General features: G+C 37.6%; 2 protein-coding genes across 2 annotated transcripts; both read right to left on the bottom strand.

Moving 5' to 3' along the window:
• Positions 1-1,326: 1,326 nt before the first annotated feature.
• Positions 1,327-13,768, bottom strand: LOC129452692 (5-hydroxytryptamine receptor 3C). Its single transcript, XM_055216697.2, has 10 exons — positions 13,476-13,768; positions 13,236-13,281; positions 12,703-12,875; positions 9,333-9,377; positions 9,117-9,223; positions 7,086-7,255; positions 6,790-6,956; positions 2,218-2,428; positions 1,946-2,131; positions 1,327-1,854 (listed from the first exon to the last, which is right to left on the bottom strand). Exons 1-10 carry the CDS (start codon positions 13,503-13,505, stop codon positions 1,556-1,558), a joined length of 1,434 nt encoding a protein of 477 aa, XP_055072672.2. The 5' UTR covers positions 13,506-13,768; the 3' UTR covers positions 1,327-1,555.
• A 2,661-nt stretch (positions 13,769-16,429) lies between these two features.
• LOC141359425 (receptor-transporting protein 3-like) lies at positions 16,430-18,113 on the bottom strand. Its single transcript, XM_073861857.1, has 2 exons — positions 17,733-18,113; positions 16,430-17,224 (listed from the first exon to the last, which is right to left on the bottom strand). Exons 1-2 carry the CDS (start codon positions 17,873-17,875, stop codon positions 16,858-16,860), a joined length of 510 nt encoding a protein of 169 aa, XP_073717958.1. The 5' UTR covers positions 17,876-18,113; the 3' UTR covers positions 16,430-16,857.
• Positions 18,114-20,253: the final 2,140 nt, after the last annotated feature.

Raw genomic sequence — 20,253 nt, forward strand, 5'->3', positions numbered from 1 at the left:
CGCTAACTGGCTGCTACGTAAACAGACAAGCGTTGACATAAACAAAGAAGATGCCGTCGTCTAAGGTTGTGGTATCGATTGCCTGAGCTAAGTTCAACAAATAGCGCATAACTTAGCTGCTAGCTAGCAGCTTAACTAGTGATTCAAAAACAAAACATTACAATTAAAACAGCTTGAACATTTTATTAAAAGTATCATAAAACATGAGTGTCATCATTTAATCTCAATAAACTGCTGAAAATAACGTTACTTTCATTTGTGAGACTCCTTGACAGTTCGACGTTCAGCCATAAAAAATCTTGATGCCGGCTCTCCTGAAAAATTCCTACGTTAACGTTTACCCCTCTCTTTCAAGTGTGGTCCTTATCAAACTCAGTTTCAAGGGCTATGTATCCCTACAGAGGGGCAACCTTCTGATCTCTCTGATAAAGCCAATACGGAAGTGATTTAAACTGCAATTCATCGACTGGCCGCTTGAGGCTGGCTCCAAAAGGGAGTCAATTCCCATAGACTCCCATGTTAAAAATTCCCAACTTTACAGTAGAAAATAATATGTTTACAGCCTGGTACAAAAATAGTTTTTGGTCTATATAGCTAATTTTGCTCTTTATGACAACTGTGAGGGGGGTGAATTTTTTTGTTCCGTTTAAATTCTATTAAACCTTAAACTTCTGCATAATTAAGGGCGTGGCCACTTGAGTGACGGTTGAACAGCCACTGCTGTCAATAGACTCGCGCTAGGCGGGCGTGGTTTCAGCATCCAGCCACCTCAGCTTCACCCATGTCAGGCAATGCCTTCTGTAAGCTTCAAAAACGCTCTTCAGAAACCAATGGGTGACGTCACGGACACTACGTCCATATTTTTTTACGGTCTATGATCCCTACGCCTTGGCCCTAACCCTTGATCAAACTGAGAATTGAGACGCCACTTCGCCTCACATGAACGCGCAAAACTGAGGGGTAGGGGTAAGGGGTAAGACAGAGAAATGAGACGCACCCTAATTTTAATGAAAAAATTAGCAATATACATCTTAGCTGTATTTAAAGCGATAGTTCAAAAATGAAAATTCTGTCATCATTTGCTCACACTCATGTTGTTCTAAACCTGTATAAATTTCTTCTGTTGAACACAAAAGAAGATATTTTGGTAAATGATGTACAGTTGACGGTACCCATTGACTTGCATAGTAGAACAAAATACAAATTCACATTTTAGCTTAACTATCCCTCTAAGACCCATAAAAGGCATAATAAGACAAATTATTGAGTATATAATCATGTGGCTGGAACCATGACAAAAAATTGCAGAACATTTTATTTGTTTTATTTTATTATATTCACTATTACAGCAGCATTACAATAAATGTTATTTAAATTAAAAAGCTTAAGTATTGCTTGGTTGAATTGTTTCAGTCATAATACAGTTGGATTTCTGCATTGGTGACCATATATAAGTGCCATAAGTAACATGTACAATATAGACAAACACAGATTACAGAGTTGTACATTTAAAGACATTCACAGAGTAAATTATTCACAGTGCGAGTAAAGTTATTTATACCAAAGCTGCACTCATATTGTACCAGATCACCCAAAAGACTAATATAGTGAAGAAACTAAATACAAGAAATATTGTATACATTCCAAAAAGCAGGCGGTCAATGATTTGACCCAAAAGTACCCACTCATCTGTACCCTGATCAGTATCATAATGTTTTTCAACCTGCTGACGGATAGAAAGTAAGTCGTGGCTTATTTTCTTCAGCTTATGAAGTGTAGGAGGCATATTGTGGATGTCTTCAGTCTCTGGGATTTTTACTACAGGATCAAAAGATCTGCTCTGAGTTCTGTAATCTGCAGGTACACAAGAGAATTTGACATTGGTAATGTGTTTAGAAACTTTCTCTTTTACACAAACTAGAACACTGGGTATGGTAAGACTCACCATCATGATCACAGTTTTGGTCACTCCTGCTTAAACAAACAAGTTTGGCGAGGTATTTAAGAAAAAGCACTTTCATCCACTGAGGTAACGGTCCATAATTACTTGAGCCACACATAATATTAGTCATGATAATCGTCTCTATCAGACTCGCCACCATCAGTATCAAACAGAGAGAGAAAAACACATCTGAAAAGACAATGAATATAGACAAAAGTTAATGTACATACAGTAGGAGAAAAAAATTAAAGCTGCAAAGAAATGTTTATACAGACTTAAGAGAGGTAAGGTGTTTCCCGTGACGGGCAGCAGATCATTCATTAATAGCAGAAACACAGTGTATCCCAAGATGAGAGTCATTTTAAATGTGGAGCGATCCGTCTCCTGAGGTGGCAGAAGAAAACTGAACAGATCAACAGCAATAAGGAAGCAGCTGGGAATCAAGAGGTTCACGATGTACAGACTGGCTCGACGTTTGAGGACAATCTAATCAAGAACAAACAGTATTGAGTAAATTTACATTAGATTGAGATTTATTTATGTAACAATTCAGTTTACAAGGACTAATTTAACAAATAATCTAAAATTCAAATGTATTTATTTATTTTTTGAATGTATTGGTAGTTAGTGGGGGAAATTTCTGGCTAAGTTGCTGTGGTCGCACATAACTTTTCATTCCCTTGACTACTATTCATAGACATGTGAATGCTGCAGACTGGAAACAAAGCTCATGTGAATTGTTTTGGTTGCGTTGTATGGCGCACTTCATGCGACTTATAGTCTTGTGCACTCACAATAGCAGGCGCGTGTGTATGTCCGTTAAGTCCACAAGACCGTAGGGTGTCTCATTTGTCATTTAAGGTTTGAAAAGGGTGCTCATGGGCACCTCTTTTAGGTTAAATGGTGCACCTTTTGCAATTTACGGTATTGTGGACTTACAATGGCCACCAAGTGCGTGTGTCCGTTAAGTACACAAGACCGTAAGGCAGGGTTCCCCAAATCTTAACCTGGAGGGCGGAGCACTGCAGAGTTTAACTCCAACCCTGATCAAACACACCTGAGCAAGCTAATCAATGTCTTCTTGATCACTAGAAAATCACAGGTGGGTAAGTTTGGTTAGGGTTGGACCTAAACTCTGTAGTGCTCCGGCCCTCCAGGGTAAGATTTGGGGAACCCTGCCATAGGGTGTCCCATTTGTTGTTTAAGGTTTGAAAAGGGTGCCTTTTTTAGGTTAAATGGTGCAGCTCATGCGATTTGAGGTCTTGTGGACTTACAATGGCCACCGAGTGTGTGTCCATTAAGTCCACAATACCGTAGAGTGTCCCTTTTGTCATTTAAAGTTTGAAAAGTGTGCTCATGGGCACCTCTTTTAGGTTAATCAATGTCTTCTTGATCACTAGAAAATCACAGGTGGGTATGTTTGGTTAGGGTTGGACCTGGACTGTGTAGTGCTCCGGCCCTCCGGGGTAGGATTTGGGGAACCCTGCCGTAGGGTGTCCCATTTGTTGTTTAAGGTTTGAAAAGGGTGCCTTTTTTAGGTTAACTGGTGCACCTCATGGATTTGAGGTCTTGTGGACTTACAATGGCCACCGAGTGTGTGACCATTAAGTCCACAATACTAAAGAGTGTCCCTTTTGTCATTTAAAGTTTGAAAAGTGTGCTCATGGGCACCTATTTTAAGTTAAATAGTGCACATTATGCGAATTACAGTCTTGTGGACTTACAATGGCCACTGAGTGCCTGTGTCCGTTAAGACCACAAGACCGTAAGGCAGGGTTCCCCAAATCTTCCCCTGGAGGGCCGGAGCACTGCAGAGCTTAACTCCAACCCTGATCAAACACACCTGAGCAAGCTAATCAATGTCTTCTTGATCACTAGAAAATCACCGGTGGGTAAGTTTGTTTAGGGTTGGACCTAAACTCTGCCCTTCAGGGGAAGATTTGGAGAACCCTGCCGTAGGGTGTCCCATTTGTCGTTTAAGGTTTAAAAAGGGTGATTGCCAGTCTGCCCCTGGTGTCATGTGACTTCGGTCACAGATGATCTTTTAATTACTATAAAGCAAGCTATATTGTCAATCTAGGTGAATATAAAATAAAGAAGTAAATAGATAAAAATATGAGAATGTAACATTTTAAAAGCAAAATTTAAACTGAAGATTACTATGACATGAATTGCAATTAACATAAAAATAAAGTAAGTAAATAACAACTGAAACATTTGAATTAAATCTTTCTAATTACCTTATTGTTTAAAATCATGTTGCTTATTTGAACTAAGTCAAAACTGATTTTTAAAAAAGAGAGCATATTGTTATTTGAAATTTTAAACGAATATCTGATTATGTATTAATTTAGATGAAGATTAATGATAAAGTTTTTTTTAAACAATTCGTTCTGTTCGCGCAAACGCTGTATGGACTTGGATAATAATGAGCTCAGCAATTTTGTTGTAATGCTTATTATGCTTTCGTAAATTCTTGTCAAAACAGATGTTTTTGAACTATTCTGTCAGTGCACATGCTTGTCTGTGCGTTGCGTTTCGGATCTGTCAGTCAGCGCGAGTCTCGTCGATCTTAATAACTTAACATAAATCAGACCCGAACTTTATCTCTCTTAATAACTGTTTAAACATCAAGCAAGTCCTGCATTTTATTTTCAAATTCCTGCATGTTATTAAACCGAAACCTAGATGTCGGACATGACACGCATCTTCGTAGTATTAGGTTAATCATTTCACTCTCAGAAAACGTACAAATAACGATCATTTTAGATGTTTAATTATTTGAATCGCTAGGCGAGGGATTAATGTAGGCTACTTATTTTTTTATGAAAACCTCCTACTCATTTAGACAAAATTGGTCACAACTGAAAGACACAATAAACGCTTAAAGGTGATGTACAGTCAACGCGCTCTCAAGTTCAACGCACATAGGCACAAGCTGAAATGAGAGTTTGTTTTCCATGCCTATTATTAATGAGAATCAAGTTATTTGTCTTTTTGATAAAAATTTTGTAATATTATTTTTAATAAATATTTACAGTTATTTAAGTTGTAATTATCATGGAAGCAAAAATTCATTTAAAATGTCATTTTCATGTAATATGACAAACTTCCGGTTTAAGACCCGCCCACTTCCGGTTCCATCTGAATACAAATACAGATACAAACAATTTTGAGATTGTTACAAATACAAATACAGATACAAATACTGACTCAGCTGCACACCCCTAGCTCATGGGCACCTCTTTTAGGTTAAATAGTGCACCTCATGTGATTTATGGTCTTGTGGACTTACAATGGCCACCGAGTGCCTGTGTCTGTTAAGTCCACAAGACCATAGGGTGTCCCATTTGTCATTTAAGGTTTGAAAGTGTGCTCATGGGCACCTCTTTTAGGTTAAATGGCGCACATCATGAGATTTGAGGTCTAGGGGACTTACAATGGACACCGAGTGTCCACAAGACTGTAGGGTGTTCCATTTGTCATTTAAGGTTTGAAAAGGGTGCTCATGGGCACCTCTTTTAGGTTAAATAGTGCACTTTATGTGATTTGAGGTCTTACAATGGACACCATTCGGTCTTATTGACTTAACGGCCACCGCCACTTCGTGGCCACTGTAAGTTCACAAGACCTAAAATCACACACGGTGCACCATTCCACCCAACAAGGTGCCCATGAGCACCCCCTTCAAACCCCGAATGCCAAACGGGACACTCCACGGTCTTGTGGACTAAACGTACACACGGACTCAGTGGCCATTGTAAGTCCACAAGGCCATAAATCGCATAAGATGCACCATTTAACCTAAAAGAGGTAACCAAGTCGGTGGCCATTTGTCATTTAAGGTTTGAAAAGTGTGCTCATGGGCACCTCTTTTAGGTTAAATAGTGCACCTCGTGATTTACGGTCTTGTGGACTTACAATGGCCACCGAGTGTCCACAAGACCGTAGGGTGTCCCATTTGTCATTTAAGGTTTAAAAAGGGTGGGCACATCTTTTAGGTTAAATAGTGCACTTTATGTGATTTGAGGTCTTATGGACTTAATTGACACAGGCACTCGGTGGCCATTGTAAGTCCACAAGACCTAAAATCTCATAAGGTGCATTTTTTTTTTACCTAAAAAAGGTGCCCATGAGCACCCTTTTCAAACCTTAAATGACAAATGGGACACTCTATGGTCTTGTGGACTTGACGGACACCCGGTTGCTGGTTGGTGCCCATACATGCAGGGGTTTGGGTAGAAATTTTAAAGGCTGTAATAGACGCCTTCAAGGTTTGTAAACATTGAATGACTATCGGGTGCGCGCGCAGCATGGGGTCAAACTGTTTATACCATCCAGGCTTTATAATTTAATCTAACATGGCTGAAAAATGATGACTTACCTCAAATGAAGTGAGCACTACAAACACAAGCCTCTTTGATATTTGCATTGTTCCAGTCTGCACGTTAATTGCTTGCAGCCGCAGATGTTTTTTTGTTTTTGTTTTTGAGATTCTTCATGAATCGCGAAAACTTAACGGAAGAACTGGTGTGATTTTCACAGCCCACGGCGTAAGTAGGCATTTTTGACGATACGGAATAATACGCAACTCAATCTGCTGTATTGGCTTTTCTGACCCCGACATGCGCAGTGGGAACCGCCTGTGACGTGAACCGTGAAGGGGTCTATTGTAGTGTGACCATGGTAAAAATAATAAATAAATATATAAATAAAGGTTCTTCAAAGGTTGTCATGCTCTATAGTTTATAAAGAATCATGATGTTGTTATATTTTTACAAAACTCTCAGGTCAGTACTCAGGCAGACAGCAACTGTTTCATTGTAGTCATGTTAAAATGATCATACATAGTAGTTAAGAGTGTCATATGCATTGCTCTTATCCCCAGGAGGTATTGTAGGTTTGTCAGCACGCATGTCGACTAGCTCCCACTCTCCTCTAGTACTCATCACAGATAGGGATTTTTTAAATACATACTCCACTGAATCAGCAAAGAACAACTGAATATCCAGCACTGTGAAGAAGATGAGACAAACTGGATGGTATCATACAGGTAGTAGTTGAACTGTATCAATCAAGGTAATAGTTAAGTTGTATCATACAGGTATAAGTGAACATTGATCTTTTGTTGAAGTAAACTTACCAGAATGCTGGTATGAATTAAAGGTGAATGTACAGTTCTGTATATCAAATGGAAAGGTGTAGATGTCCAGGTTACAGGAGCTGATCACATGAACAGGAATACTGTCGATTGCCCTGCCATCATGAGTGACGTAGAGGTAATAGGTGTCCGGGACTTTGTTCTCATCAACGCTTTTAAGTAAAAGAGGACAATGTTAACAGTATACCAACAATTTATTAAAGTGCATTTAATGACTTCTGGGACATTACTAGACAAAAGTTTGGAAAGTCAAAACTATAAAATAACATGAGATAGGAAAAGACAGAGTGACAAAGTGCCTTTGATTTAAAGGACACCTTTTATGCAAAATCCACTTTTACAAGGTGTTTGGACATACAGTAATGTGTGTTGGCTGTGTATGAACACAACCACCCTACGATGAAAAAAATCAATTACCATTAAACCAAAGCAGTCTTATTAGCAATGCTGTTTTCATTTTTTTATCAATGTGAGGTCACATTTATAAAGCCACGCCCCTTAAAGTCCTGCATTACCATTGGTTCCACCTTTAGCGAGCTGTACTCTGTCCAATGGATACTATTGTTTCAGACTGAATAAATCAGATCTATTATAACTGAAAGCGCTCACTGTCTGTTTGTAAGGAAGTGAAGAGCTTTTGCATTTAACTCTTTCCCCTCCAGCGTTTAAAATAAATTGCCAGCCAGCGCCAGCATTTTTCATGATTTACACAAAAGTTTAATGCCTTCCAGAAAATTTTCTTCTTTAAATATATAAAACTAAAAAATATAAAATAAAAGAACGGACCCTATGATTAAAAAAGCAGTTTAATCCTACCTTCATTAGTTCTCTTGTAATCACCTCTCAAACATGGGTAGGTTTCTTCAAAAACAGCCAATTTTGAGCAAAAAGCTGAGATAATTCGATTTTTGTGAAGGACTTTTGATAGAGATCAGATGCAGAGCGATCTTTAAAACATACACAGAGTTCTTTCTCTTTCACGTGAGGCGCTACTTCCGGGTTGTATAAGTTGTGGATAATAGCGGTATTGTGGAAAGCCGGAAATTCTCGTCATTGGCAGGGAAGCGTTTTCTCTTAATTGACGAGTTATTTCATCAATGGCGGCGAAAAAGTTTAAGGTACAGACACATTTTTGCTCCCACCCAAATAGAGGCTTTTTGGAAATGCTATAATAAATGATCTGTGGGATATTTTAAGCTGAAACTTTACAGACAAATTTTGGGCACACGTGAGACTTATATTAAAAGTATATAAAATATATTTTGTAAAAAGGCCATAATATGTGCCCTTTAAGCTCTGGACATTTTATTTTATTTTCAACTTTCTTCATTAGGTGCATGACGGGATACTTTTAAAACGGCATTGGAGGACTTCAATAAATTGAATACTTGGCTCAATTTCCTTTAATATCCTGTCTGATATTTGATAAAAGCTCTAAAGATTATTTGATGGGTAGGGTAGCTTACATTAATGGTGGATCATTGGAATCAGCTGTTTAAATTAAATTTTATTTACAAAAAATATAAGGATAGACAGGCTTACTATTGTGTCTTTTGTAATAGATACAGTAAATTATTCACAGTGTCCACATTATGTAAACCTTAAAGTCACAATGTAATTAAAAGCTTTATTTTTTTGGAATATTGTGCTAGTTTTGATTTACAAATGACTTATCTGTAAGCTTCATTATTATTTTTAAAAAATCATGTGCCGTCATAATCTTTTATCAAAAGCGCCCCTCCCCTCTTTGAAATGATCTCTCTTCACTTTCGGTCACAAGGTATGGCAGGAGGGCGGCCGGGGACCGGGAAACGATTGACACGATTAGCAAATAGCAGCATGAACCAACTTCCAACGATCCAATCAATTCTCTATGAATGAAATCAAGTCCCGCCCAACCTTTTATTCTCGTTTCACTCTGATATACGTCACGACGGGGGAAAAATAAGACAATTGCTACTTCTGTTACATTGTGACTTTAAATCAAAGTAGAGTTTGATATTGATAACTCACAATTGATTTATAACAATATCGGGCATCCACAGTTTTTTTCTCGGCAGTGAGATTCTGTCTGTTCCACACTCAACAGGATCCCAGCTCAAACCTTCAATATTCCACATCTATACATCACACAGTTTAGATATTAGTGGATTTAGTTTCAATTGCATGAAAAATGCAACATTTTAAAAGTCAATTTGTCACTTGAAAAACAGTTGCAGTATGACTTACCAGATCCACCCAGAGGAATGTCTTCAGTTTCTGTCCTTTTTCATCCTAAAATAAAAAACAATGGTAAAAGGATGAAAATGGAAAAATGCTGGGTTAACCCATAGTTGGGTCAAAAAGAGACAAATATATCCACTGGGTTATAAAGTAACACATGCTGGGTAGTTTCATAAAAGTCCTTTTAAGGAAGTCACGTTACTCCTCCACCATATTTGCAACGATTATGCGCATGCGCAAGGTCTCTCTCCCAGAAGATTCCTATTGGCGATTGGCTCTTTTTACTTGGAGGCGGGACTTGAGCGAGCATTCTGAACATTGCAATCTCCCCCATTCATATCAATACCAGTGACACATCTTCCTAATATTAAATATATTTGGTTTTATCCATGGTTGGGCCAAAATAGAAATTTTCTAGGTTTGGTTGGTCTCATTCTGACCCAACCATGGATTGGTTACTCAACTGCTTTTTTGCTTTAGGGTTAGATTTGGTGTTTGCGTTAGTATGTCACTTTAACTATTGGTTTGTACTATTTTTTTCTGATTTATTCTTTTATATTTTCTAAACTTTAAACAATTTTCGCCTGGCGTTGGGGTTAGAGTTGGGTTTGGGTAGGGCTGTCATTTCATGTTAATCTAACCCTAAACCAAGCGAAAATGATAAGAAAATAGGACAAAACAGTTGAGTAACCAACCCGCAAGAATGCCACGAAAAAAGACAGTCCATAGCAAGGCCACAGAAAAATGTGGAGATCCGTGAGAATGCCACGAAAAAATTAGCAAACAATTCCGTGACTATCCCACGGAAATTCGTGAGATCAGGCTGTTACAGATTCTAGGGAAAGGATGCTAAAATATGACTTTTTGGATATTTTTAGTCTCAACTAGTGATGTTAGATTCTTGAATGAATCGTTCTTTTGAGCCGATTCTCAGGAAGTAACCGGTCGAGCCGGTTTGCAAAACGAACTGAATCGAACTTTAGTTTCGGACATAGGTTCCAGGTTGATGACGCAGGACGAACCAAATGAGCTGGTTCAACCCATAGGGTTCAACCAACTGTCGAAATTTGTCGATGATTGCTGAGGCGAGGACTGCAGATGATTCTGACGAATGAGTTGCGGACACTGCGGCTGCGTCCAAAAACTCTAAAGTGCTGGCTTCTGCGGCAGCTTTCCAAGGCAGGAAGGCATCGAGGCATGTCCGTATCCAATGTTAGGTGTAGGATTCGGTATTTGGTTTCGGATTCGGCCGGATCTTAAACAGGGGATTCGGTATTCGGCCAAACCCAAAAAATCTGGATTCGGTGCATCCCTACTTTTTACACCTTTTAATTCCATTTCTAGTGAGAAATTAGTATTGTAGTTTTTAAATATGTCATTAGTTATCACAAAGGCGCTCTCTGCCTTTGAAGTGTGTCCGAAAGCATTCCTCTCTGCTGTGTGTCCGAAAGCATTCCTCTCTGCTGCCTTCATGTCTCCGAAGGCATTGCCTTATGGGGCAGCGGGGCAGCCTGCGTGTTTATCACCGAAGATTTGAAGGAGCCTGATGTGCAAAGTTTCTTGTTTTATTAGTTTCTTGATATGCTTGTTTTATTAAAAAGCTTTAGTATGATTCATTGTCCATGGAAATCATGTTTTTGTTGTTTAAGAAAACCCAATGAGTTTAAATGGCATTTACGATACGCGATTGAAACTGTGACCACAAACATTACTAACTTGTGAATGAAAGGCAAAAAAATCAGCCATGCCTTAACAAAAACAACTTTTTATTTGAATGTTTTAATGTGTTGACACAAACAAATTTATTTGAATGTTTCATTGATACAAGTAGTTAGAAAATAAATGCGTAGTGATGTCATTTCTTGATGACGTCAGGAACTGGTGAATCAGCTTTTTGAACCGGTTTAAAGGGATAGTTCGGCCAAAAATGATATCAAACCCATGATTCACTCACCCCGAAGCCGTCCGAGATGCATCCGTCCATCGTCCCTCAGACAAACACATTTTCCGATATTTTAGAAAATGTTTTAGATCTTTCAGTTAATTAAATGTGAAGTTACAGGGTCCATGACCTTCAAGTCCAAAAAAGTGCGTCCATCCTTCACAAAATAAATCCAAACGGCTCCAGGATGATAAACAAAGGTCTTCTGAGGGTAATCCGCGCAGTGTTGTTGTAGAAATATCCATATTTAAAACTTTTTAACGAAAACAGCTACCTTCCGGTAGCGCCGCCATCTTAGACTCCTCTGTATTCAGGAGAGAGTATTAGCGTAGTGTACGCACTTTTCTCAGTGACGTATGACAAATTCGGAGGGCGGGGGCACAGAGCAGCAGCAGAATAGCCTCCGTAAGCTGCGTTAAGCTCTGATCTTGAATGCGGCTAGGATGGCGGGCTACCGGAAGGTAATTATTTTCGTTAATAAAATTTTAAATATGAATATTTCTACAACAACACCGCGCGGAAGACCTTTGTTTATCATCCTGGAGCCGTTTGTATTTATTTTGTGAAGGATGGACGCACGTTTTTTGGACTTGAAGGCCGTGGTCCCCGCACATTTAATTAACTAAAAGATCTAAAACATTTTCTAAAATATGCGAAAATGTGTTTGTCTGAAAAACGATGGACATATGCAGCTCAAATAGCTTGGGGGTGAGTAAATCATGGGTTTAATATCATTTTTGGTAGAACTATCCCTTTAATGAGCCGAACTGTCCGAAAAGAGACGGTTCGCGGAAATGAATTTGACTTTACATCACTAGTCTGAACATAATTCCGACAGTTACATTTGTGTTATTCCATAGTTAATGATGGACATCCAAATGCAGGTAAGGTTTTGAATATAACAAAATAAAACAAGATATCCATACAGAAGAGGCACAAGGAACAGAACCAACATACAGTGAAACAATACTCGACAAAGGACAACCGAAACACAAGGGCAATATATACACATGGTTTAACAAGATAACAATACACATCTGGGAAGACAATCAGACAAGGACCAATGGAACTACAAAGGACTACAGACACAGGTGACAATACAGAACTTCAAAATAAGAGACATGGACTACGAGGAAAACAACACAGGACTGTTATAGTTTTGAAGAGTTTACAGCACAGTCTCTAAATAACTTATTGCTTATATAAAGATTGAAAAAGAACCATAGACTTTTTACATAGACCATAGACTACAAGATAGATGCATTTTATTGGTCTATATATAAGGTTCATTAGATGTTAAGTTAAGTTAAGCACAAGATTTTCATGCCACAGTGGTTCATTTTATGTCAAATTTGTTTTTAATGTGTATTGAATGTTGCCATAATGGGCATACAGTAGCTGTTGTCAGAAAAGATCAGAATGAATATAACTTACCACACCTAAAATTCCAAACAGAATAAAAGTCACACTGATGTTGGTTGGAGTGTTCAGGTTGAAAACTGGCCGGATTTCAGTTCTGCCAAAGATACTTGCATTCAGCGCACTTAAGAGAGAGTTTGTAGTGGGTTCGGAGCAATTAACAGTCTCCACAGATTTTAATAATAAAGCTGTAAAAAATAACATTAAGTTATGAGAGCAGATAATATGATGAACAATTCCATGCTTTTCTATGCGATCTACATTTACTGACCTGCTAATAGACAAAATATGCTTTACCATTATATGGTTTGAATTTAAATAATAAATTCAATAAAGTTGTCATTATTTAACAATCAAAACATTATGTGTATCAGATTATTGTAATATGCTGTATTAATGCACAAACAATATATCTGTTCAGAAGTATGTGATTGGTAATGACATTAACCAAAGCTATAGTATTCACTATAATGATCAAGAGTCATTTAATAATGTTTGATCATAGATACAGTCTGCAAGTTGAAATACGTAATGAAATGTCATCTTACATAGCATGATGAGACAGTAGATCATAAACTGGAAACCTGGAAAAGCCTGGAATGATGTCAACAATCATTACAAAATAAACTTTAACAAAGCCCCAACACCAAATATTAATATAATAAATAAAACAATCAAGAAAGCCTATTCGTTATGTATTAATGACTATAAGAATAAGGTGATGTTTTTATATATTATCAAATACTTTTATATTATCAAATATTGCATGTTATTTTTTAAAGTCTTACCTGTGCTCTTGAACGCAGTATTACAGCCATTTGTGTTTTATGAATGTATAAAACAAAAATATAATTTATCTTTTACCCCACAGTTTCATTATGTCTGGTCTGACAGTCCATTTGAATGGTCACAAATTATATATCAAAAATTATTTGCGTAGACAAACTTGAACCAACAAAAACTTTAGACCATACCATTTCCATTTCATACAAAAAAAGAGCAACAACATGCAAAGCACAACATGCATCGCGTAATCCGACAGTAAAAATAAAGTGGTTTCTGTGGTTTAACATGCTAATTTCCATATGGGTGATTCTCACGAAACCATCGAAACACCACGGCACTAATGATTTTAGCTTTAAAATGTGTAATATAGTAACATTAAAAAGCATCAGAATTAACACAATACTGTGTTCTACCTTGCACAATGTGTGATTTCAACATAAGAATTTATAATTGTAAATTTTATCTCATTTTCTGCTGAAATTCTCATTACCGCAATGTGTCCGGCTGTGTTTGAACATGCGTTATGTTGTAATTTAATCAAATTAACACAAAAATATTAAGAAAATATGGATGATTTGCTAGACTACTTTGCTAGAAAAAATATTTACTGAATATTCATGTATAGGAAAATGATGTGTCCATGCCTGATGTTCTCATCCTCCGCAACACTTTTTGAGAACAGTTTAAGCACACATACAGAATTTTAATAAAGTTTGATTTTGAGTGACCAAGCACATGGACCAGTTACTTCAAGATGGCTACCAGGTAAGATCAATTTTTTACAGTTAATTTGAAATATTGTCTTGTCAGAATGCTTACATGACATTTTGATTATCATTACCGCAACAGATGCTTATTAAATGTTAATTTAATTAATAGAAGCATAATACTTTGATTTTAAATGCATGTGCAGAATCTCCAAATTATGTTCTTTCAGGTTTGTCATGTCATTTTGAAAATATGTCAGTGTTGATGTTTTCTGACTGTTGCGGTAATGAGATTTTTTAGGTCTAATTTTTTAAATTATGTTACAAAAAGTGTTAAATGATAAGTAAAAGCTTTTAAATAAATGTTCCCATTTACTCCAGACTTTGTTTTTCAATGTCTGGTGGGAAAAAAAAGTAAATTTAAGCAATTTTTACATTTTCATGCTTGACTTTTTTAAAACCAAGTTTTCGTGAGAATCACCCATATATTATACTTGACCTATTTTTATTCATAACAGTTTCTCATCTATTGCTGTCGTGTACAAATTTCCTGCATAACAAAAAGTGAAGTGCATGACATGAATTGCTTAAAGGGTTTTCACCCTCATGTTGTTTTAAACTGTATTTAGGAGTTTTTTTATTCTGTTGAACACAGAAGATGATATTTTGATAAATGATGGTAAGCACACAGTTGACAATACCCATTGACTTCCATAGTATTTGTTTTTCTTACTATGGCAGTCCTATATAGAATACTATATACCTGTGTAGAATACTAACGAAGATATATTTTTTAAAACATGATGGTATGAAGACGTAGCTAATGACTTCCATAGTATTTGTTTTTCCTATATAAAATACTGTATATATAATAAAGAAACTATTTATTTAAAATAATAATATGAAAAAGTACTGTAGTATACCTTAGCAGTTGCTATATGAAACAGTGGTGAGCTTCCTAATATAGTGGTTGAACATACCATAGTAAATATTAAAGTATTCAACAGTACTAAAATTAGTAAACCACTATTATATTTATTTATCTACAGTAGTGCTTGTATTAGGGCTGTTAAAAGATTAATCAGGATGTGTGTCCATTGTGTGTAATTATTTTGTATATACACTCACCTAAAGGATTATTAGGAACACCATACTTATACTGTGATTGACCCCCTTTTGCCTTCAGAACTGCATTAATTGTGGGATCCACATTCAGGGCACGAAGCTCCCGTTCCACCACATCCCAAAGATGCTCTATTGGGTTGAGATCTGGTGACTGTTGAGGCCATTTAAGTACAGTGAACTCATTGTCATGTTCAAGAAACCAATTTGAAATGATTCAAGCTTTGTGACATGGTGCATTATACTGCTGGAGGAGGATAGGGTACATGGTGGTCATAAAGGGATGGACATGGTCAGAAACAATGCTCAGGTAGGCTGTGGCATTTAAACAATGCCCAATTGGAACTAAGGGGCCTAAAGTGTGCCAAGAAAACATCCCCCACACACCATTACACCACCACCACAAGCCTGCACAGTAGTAACAAGGCATGATGAATCAGTGTTCTCATTCTGTTTATGCCAAATTTGGACTCAACCATCTGAATGTCTGAACAGAAATCGAGACTCATCAGGCCAGGCAACATTTTTCCAGTCTTCAACTGTCCAATTTTGGTGAGCTTGTGCAAATTGTAGCCTTTTTTTCCTATTTGTAGTGGAGATGAGTGGTACCCCGGTGGAGTCTTATGCTGTTGTAGCCCATCCGCCTCAAGGTTGTGCGTGTTGTGGCTTCACAAATGCTTTGCTGCATACCTCAGTTGTAACGAGTGGTTATCCAGTCAAAGTTGCTCTTCTATCAGCTTGAATCAGTCGGCTCATTCTCCTCTGACCTCTAGCATCAACAAGGCATTTTCGCCCACAGGACTGCCGCATACTGGATGTTTTTCCCTTTTCACACCATTCTTTGTAAACCCTAAAAATGGTTGTGCGTGAAAATCCCAGTACCTGAGCAGATTGTGAAATACTCAGACCGGCCCGTCTGGCACCAACAACCATGCCACGCTCAAAATTGCTTAAATCACCTTTCTTTTCCATTCTGATATTCATATATATATTTTATTTTTAAATATTTTCTATTATAAATAAATAAATAAAAATATATATAGAAATATTTTTTTCTTAAATGTATGTGTGTATTTATATATACATAATAATTACACACAATACACACACAAATATATTATGCAAACACAAACTTTTATTTTGTATGTGATTAATATCAGTTGACAGCCCTAGCTTTTTATACAGTGTTTATACAACAATGTTTCAAAGTATCATGAAAATAGGAAAGCACAGAAAAAATGAAAATTTTCAAATAAATGCAAATTTATTGTTATCATAACAAAAATGTAAGGTTGCCTGCACGAAGTCTGTGAGTTGCCCACTAAAGCAAACTCTACTAATAGCCTCAATTTTGATATTTATATTTTTTCATTGGCTTAGTTTCTTTTGTGTATATGTTAACATTTAAACAATGATGAAACATGTTAACAAGTAAAATAAAATAAAATCAACAAGTAAAACAAAAAGGATTTGAGTAGACTGTATCAAAAAGTAGCCCTCCAGATTGTTTTATCCATTGTGCTAGCCCTTGCTGAAAAGGTTGGAGACCCCTGCTCTACTGAGCGGCAGGTACGTTTACAGTCGAAAAAGCCTGACTGCAGACTCCATGCTGACAAGCTTCACAGTGAGAACTCTCATGAGGCCCATTCATGTTGCCGACGAATATCGAAGACCTGTTCGTTTCACCAAGGTCTTCTCTGTAGCATCTCATGCGAATCTTCTTAACCAGTCTCTCAACCAGCACGTCAATGTTTTCCTTTGAGAAGTATGGATCCTCCATCTGAGCATTGGTGCAACTTTTGCATTTCTGTTTGAAGCGTCGCACCTTAATGGTTCCTTGACTACTTGAGTTTAGGTGAAAAAGGAAAACCACCTGTACTCTTGCAGACCCCCATGATTTTCTACAAAGTGAACATTTGAACCTACAATAAAAAGTAAAGATATAAAGGAACATAATTCAGTTTTGCTCACAAACACAATGAGACACTTTGCACACCGTGTCCTGAACAGCTCAAGGTCACTACAATAACAGTAAACATTTACAGTATATTTATGCATTTAGCTAAAGAAACACTGTATCAATGCACAATTCACAGTCTGTGTTAGGAAGACTGACTATGGAAACAAATGTTTCCATGAACAATTATGTTGAGAACATTCTGGGCATCATATCAGACTGCCCAACGCCATATTTAAACTGCAGGGAACAACTATGGAACCGGCTTTGTCACATATTTTAAGAATCAGTGATGCATTTGTTTACATTAATAAAGAAACCATGCTGCTGTAAAGAGTAAAGCTTCACTTACATTCTAAATAATAATAATAAAAACATTATCTAACTATAAAAGTTTTTTATATATTTTTTAAAAATGACATTTTGTGCAACTAATATGTAATAATGTTTTTGTAGCAAAGCTATAATCTTACCGTGCAAAAGATCCAGAAATATACCGGTACCAACCAGAAGCTTTGCTGTTTGTAGTAATAGAGTCATCAAATATAACCTGCCAGGTGTCTTGGTGAAGCTCACTAGACCTCTTCTGTACTGCACTGTCCCACATTGATGCCATGGCCTTAACGTCCTGCTATAGTAATGGAGGTGTGCTTGTAAACTGTAATATATCTAGCTAATCTCTCAATCACAAGTCATAAGACCTAATACTGAAACCTGCATGTCAGCATGCTTTTCATATCAGAGTAACGCTGAAATGCATTCTGTGTCATGACAAAAGTCTTTATGGGTAATGATTTTTGATGTATTATTAACAAGTGAGATTTTATATGAAATTGCTATGATATTTGTATTAAGGAATAATGTCATCCAGTTAAGATAACTTATCGTCACTCTTATATCTGTATCTATTTGTTGGTTGAATAACCTCAAAGGACTATGGGCCCTATTTTAACGATCTAAGCGCATTGTCTAAAGCGCACGGCGCACGGTCTAAATGGCCGTGTCCAATGCCACTTTTGCTAATTTAACGACGGGAAAAATCGTTTGTGCGCCGAGCGCACGGTCGAAAAGGGTTGTACCCATTCTAGTAATGAGTAATGGGTGTGTTTTGGGCGTAACGTGCAATAAACCAATAAGAGTCTTATATGTGATAAGCAAACCTGTGTTGTTGTCCCGTTTATATAGCGCATATTTCTAATGCGCTCTTTAAATATCAAAAAACATATTGCGGCATTGACTTTAGACCAGGTTTTTGTTGGTCAATGGCGTAGTCTATTTAAGTTGCCTCAAAATAGCAACGCGCCAACAATGCGCCTGAACACACCTGGTTTTTAGATCAGAACGTCCATGTGCGCAAACATGTGCGCAAATGCTTTTGCTATTTGAACAACGTGGCGCTAAACTTAAAAATTTTAATTGCGCCAGGTCGAAACTAGCAAAATACACTTGCTTCGCGCTTTGCACTGCATTGCGCCGGGTGTATAATAGAGCCCTAAATGGTTATTTTCAATGTGTTGCTTCCTCTACTTCTAAATGAAAGTGTGTCTCCCAATTTCTGATTGGTTCATAAACTGTGGAGGCTGCTACCTGATTTGTCCTAACTGTAAACCCCACCCCAGGGGCAAATGAAGGCCACAAGCCTCGTAGGCCAGAGCAAAGCCTTTAGTATGATTGGTTAACCGGTCATAAAAATCACCTTTATAATTTAAGCAAGTGAGTGAGGGCAAACCAGAGGTAGCAGTGTGTCAACGTGCTTACACAATTACGTGGTCGCGATGGCGTGTCACACGGCTGGTGCAAGATGACAAGTTGTGGTCTAAAAGTGCATATTTTTTTTTATCGTTTTGCTAGATAAGACTCTTATGCCTCAGTTGGGATCATTTAGAGCCCTTTGAAGCTGCACTGAAACGGCAATTTTAAACTGCATTTAAACTGTAAACTGTTGGGGTCCAATAAAGTCTATTAAATTGAGAAATATCCTGGAATGTTCTCCTCAAAAAACGTAATTTTTTCTCAACTGAACAAAGAAAGACATCAGCATTTTGGATGACATGGGGGTGAGTAAATTATCAGGATTTTTTAAAAGAAAGTAAAGTAATCCTTTAAATCAGGGATGGGCAACTTCAGTCCTGGAGGGCGGTGTCCTGCAGAGTCTAGCTCCAACTTGCCTCAGCACACCTGCCTAAAAGTTTCTAGTATGCCTAGTAAGACCTTATTGGCTGCTTCAGGTGTGTTTCATTATGGTTGGAGCTAAACTCTGCAGGACACCGCCCCTCCAGGACCGAAATTGCCCAACCCTGCTTTAAAGGACAAGTTCGGTATTTTACACTTAAAGCCCTGTTTTCAGATTGTTTATAATGAAATAGAACGGTTTTTACTGAAATGTCGACATATGCGGCTGCCCCGAGAATTTTCGGGTGTTTGTTGTTTCACCTCCCACCTCTGCAGTGTGTGCGTGGGTGCACTGGAACAATCCTTCCTAGAATGCATTGGACATTCATTTATAAAGACGTGAAGCTCATCGAGTGGTCGGGGGTGTTCACTGATATGCTCACACAAAAATCGCTGCAAAAGACGCCCTCCAACAGGTGTTTTAGCATTCGTTGTTAACTTGTGGAACTATTTTTCCACACGCCTCACACCCGTATATTCTTCCGTTGAGAGCTTGAATAATAGACACTCCAGCCCAGTTGGTGGCGATAATCCACCTTCGCCAATTGCAAGAATACAAACAAAGTTCCCGGCGCAGAGTAATACAGGACCTCACAGCACATCTAATACAAGTCAATAGAGTTGACAAAAACTACAATAAAACCTGTTGGAATGCGTTGTTTTGCAGCGATTTTTGGGTGAGCATATCAGTGAACACCACTGACCACTCGGTGAGTTTCACGTCTTTGTAAATGAATGTTTAATGCATTTTAGAAAGGATTGTTCCAGTGCACCTATGCAGACATGCAACGTCAAACACACCCATTACTCTTGGCTTATACT

Source organism: Misgurnus anguillicaudatus, chromosome 23 (assembly GCF_027580225.2).
Source record: "Misgurnus anguillicaudatus chromosome 23, ASM2758022v2, whole genome shotgun sequence".
In the NCBI taxonomy this organism is placed as follows: Eukaryota; Metazoa; Chordata; class Actinopteri; order Cypriniformes; family Cobitidae; genus Misgurnus; species Misgurnus anguillicaudatus.

What these genes read in the sequence shown, in the direction of transcription:
- LOC129452692 (XM_055216697.2), bottom strand. Translation starts at nt 13,505, where the DNA reads ATGGCTGTAATACTGCGTTCAAGAGCACAG. An exon ending in CTACTGTCTCATCATGCTAT is followed by an intron (nt 12,876 to 13,235) that starts GTAAGATGACAT and finishes TATTTTTTACAG; the next exon opens with CTTTATTATTAAAATCTGTG. An exon ending in CATTCCTCTGGGTGGATCTG is followed by an intron (nt 9,224 to 9,332) that starts GTAAGTCATACT and finishes TGTGATGTATAG; the next exon opens with ATGTGGAATATTGAAGGTTT.
- LOC141359425 (XM_073861857.1), bottom strand. Translation starts at nt 17,875, where the DNA reads ATGGCATCAATGTGGGACAGTGCAGTACAGAAGAGGTCTAGTGAGCTT. An exon ending in ATTTCTGGATCTTTTGCACG is followed by an intron (nt 17,225 to 17,732) that starts GTAAGATTATAG and finishes TTTTTATTGTAG; the next exon opens with GTTCAAATGTTCACTTTGTA.